General features: G+C 36.4%; 1 protein-coding gene across 1 annotated transcript; it reads left to right on the top strand.

The window, feature by feature from the left end:
* The first annotated feature begins 269 nt into the window (after positions 1-269).
* LOC113286237 lies at positions 270-1,104 on the top strand. The gene is made up of 2 exons (XM_026534902.1): positions 270-831; positions 970-1,104. The coding sequence occupies exons 1-2, from the start codon at positions 340-342 to the stop codon at positions 1,018-1,020; spliced, it is 543 nt and encodes a 180-aa protein (XP_026390687.1). The 5' UTR covers positions 270-339; the 3' UTR covers positions 1,021-1,104.
* Positions 1,105-3,134: the final 2,030 nt, after the last annotated feature.

Genomic DNA, 3,134 nt, shown 5'->3' with positions numbered 1-3,134 from the left:
GTACATGTTGGAAGTTTCACACCCACACATATAATATTATTGATTGACGAGAGAGTTGCAGAGAAATAGAGAGGACAGATCTGGCTAGATATCAGCCAGCATTGAAGGTCTCATACATATACACAGTGTATTTTTAAGTGTATATCTTTAGATAATTCATTAACAATAAGACAAAAAACTGAAAAAACATTACAAAACACCATCTTCTTTTACATATATAAATACCACCCTCACCCCTACTTGATTTAGCACTACAAGTTAGAGAGATAAGGAGAGTGAGTGAGTGAGAGAAGATTGTTTAGGGTTTTTGGTGAAAAAAAGAGTGTCAAGGGTTGTGCCATGGCATGTTTAGACATGTATAACAATACAGAACAACAACAACAACATCAAAACAGCTACTGTTCATCACAAATGAGTCCAAGAATTTCATTTTCACTAGATTTTGTTGATACCCAGAGAATGAATAATAATACTCAAAGGAGAGATTACTATCAATCACCACCAGCTTCTTCAGATTTCGAGTTTTCTATTACTGATAACTTTACTATGATGGCTGCACCTGCTGATGAGCTTTTTTCTAAAGGAAAATTGCTACCGTTCAAGGATACTTCAAACAACAACACCAAGAAGATGACTTTGAGGGATGAACTTCTCAATGATCAGAGCACAGGTAGTACTCCGTCATCATCATCATCAAGACCACCTAAGAGTCCAATCAGGTGGAAAGAGCTTTTAGGTCTGAAAAGAAACAGAAATAATAACAATGTGTCCTCCAAAAAACCATCTTCAAAGATGGGTAATGAAGAAGTGCAAGCTAACAAGACTCAACAGGTCAGTAATGCTGCTAATTTTTATTTTTATTTTTGTCTTTCCCCATTTTTGATTTGTTCTTTTTCTTGCTTTGATTAGATATAGATTTGGCACATATGGGATTGAATTTAATTACTGGTAATGTTATACTTAATGCAGGAAATGGTAAATAGTGATGGGGGTTTCAGTTTTCAAGATTCAGAAGCATAATGAGCAAGAGAAAAGAAGAAGAAATTTTTGATGAAGTAAAAGTTAGCTTTTTGTAGATTGAGGGAGTGAGATTTTGGGATTAGTTTTCTTGGGGGGGGGGGGGGGGGGGGGGGGGGGGGGGGGGGGGGGGGGTAAACATTGTTTAAAGCTGCTAATTTTAGGATGACAATATTTTAGGGTGGTGGTGGTAAATGGTGCTTTGTTCTGGTTCTTTTTTTTTGTGTGTGTGTGTGTGTTTTTTTTGGCTTTCATTTTGAACTTCAAGAAGTTTGTTCATTTTCTTGATTTCTCTTTTGTTTATGGTGGTCTAGTTAACTCTCTTTAGCTAGGAGTGTCTCAGTGTTTTCTTGACTGTTTGTTCTATGTATAAAATGTTTGCAGCTGAGAAAAAACTCTTATGAAAATGCTATCAACTTTGGTTCCTCTCTATCTCTATCTATCTATCTTGTATTGATTTTTGAAGTACAAACTACAAACAATGAATCTAATGAATGATGATTAAAAGCATCGGGTTAATGGAAGTAGACTCATAGCTAGGTCAGAAGACTAGTCACAAAACAACCTAGTTAGGTCAAAAAAACAGGTGACAGCAATCAATGGATATGATTGAATTGATCTAGAAATTGATAAGGATCTAATCAAAAACCATGTTGAGTCTGTGTCTCTGTGATGATTCAAGAAAGGGATCTCTGTGTCCACTCACTCATAAAAGATGCTCTAATTTTGAGACACCCAAATCCAAACAAAATCAGTTGTTAGATTTGAGTCAACTTAACTAGAAGATGGTCAAAATTGGATATTATCATAACTTCGAAACAGAAGCGGTTGAGGGTCTGCTCTGATTACTGTGGTGGTCATGGTGGGATAGTCAAGAAATAAGATAAAGTACAGAAACTTTTGAATCTCATTAAGTTCGGCGGGAAATACATTTATTACAAAAAGTTCTACTCTATCCCGTCTCAATATTGCCCATCTTCATTTTCACTAGTGACTTGGCAGAATCTACAATGAGTTGGATTAAAGTGAAAGTGCCACGTGGACATTTTGTGGAGTAAGTAAGATTATGATCATCATCCCCACACAGTGCTAAAATTTCTAAAGTGGCCCCTTCTTCTCTTTGCTAATGAATGGTTTGCTTTTCACTATGAAGGATCTAGGTTTTAATGGGTGAAAAAAATTCATATTCATGTCAAGGGGTGCAAAATGGGCATGAGAGGCCATTTTTCACAATCTAAGCTAACTATAATCGGGTTCAAGAACCAGCTGCGGTAGCCGTGTGGTTACTCTTAGTTGGTTTCGCCCATTTTTTTTACAATCTAAGCTAAAAAACCTCGCGTTTTTAGGGGTCACTCAAAAGGATTTAGGGGCCAACAATAAAACAAAAAAGGTCACCCAAAGGGAAAATGTAGCCAGCCCTTATCTCGCGTAATTCGTAATGGGAAATTATCCTTATATATTCGGAGGATATGATAACATTGTTATCCTCCGATTGCAATCGGAAGCCAAAATATTACCCAGACTTCCGATTGTAGTCGGTGCAGTATTAGAATGATTTCTGTTTCATTTTTTCCATTCTTTTTCATTTTTGAGTTGTTAGAGTTATAGAGAAGAAGGTGAAGGAAAAAAGGGAAAACCCATTTTATCACTACAAAAATGGATGGATATGAAGAAGAAGGTGAAAATCATGGCGAAGAACAAAATGTTGAGGGTTCACGACCGTTTAGAGAAGACGATTTGGGGTATATGTTGAATGATCCAAACTTTTGTGGAGAGGAAAACCTAGACGACCCTTTCATGGAAGAAAATGGAGAATCGCCTGATATTGAAGCTAACGATGCATGTAAAACACAGGTATTGTGTTAAGAATCTCAAATACTCGATTTGCATGCGTTTGTGTGCTTTTGTAAACAAGAAAAACCGATTATTGCATGCATTGAATGCCATGAACTACCCAGATTCGGTAGATAATTTCTCGAATAAACTTACGAATATAACACACTGAGTACCAAATATGTATATTCGGTAGTTCCAAGATAGTAGTTTACTGCCGAATATGAGAAAAAACCCCAAACTGGTTTTCCAAAAAAATCTACATTCGGTAGTTATGTAGAGTT

Source organism: Papaver somniferum, chromosome 6, assembly GCF_003573695.1.
Source record: "Papaver somniferum cultivar HN1 chromosome 6, ASM357369v1, whole genome shotgun sequence".
NCBI classification, from domain to species: domain Eukaryota; kingdom Viridiplantae; phylum Streptophyta; class Magnoliopsida; order Ranunculales; family Papaveraceae; genus Papaver; species Papaver somniferum.
Note: the sequence above shows the minus strand (reverse complement) of the source record. Positions and strands in the feature narration are given on the sequence as shown.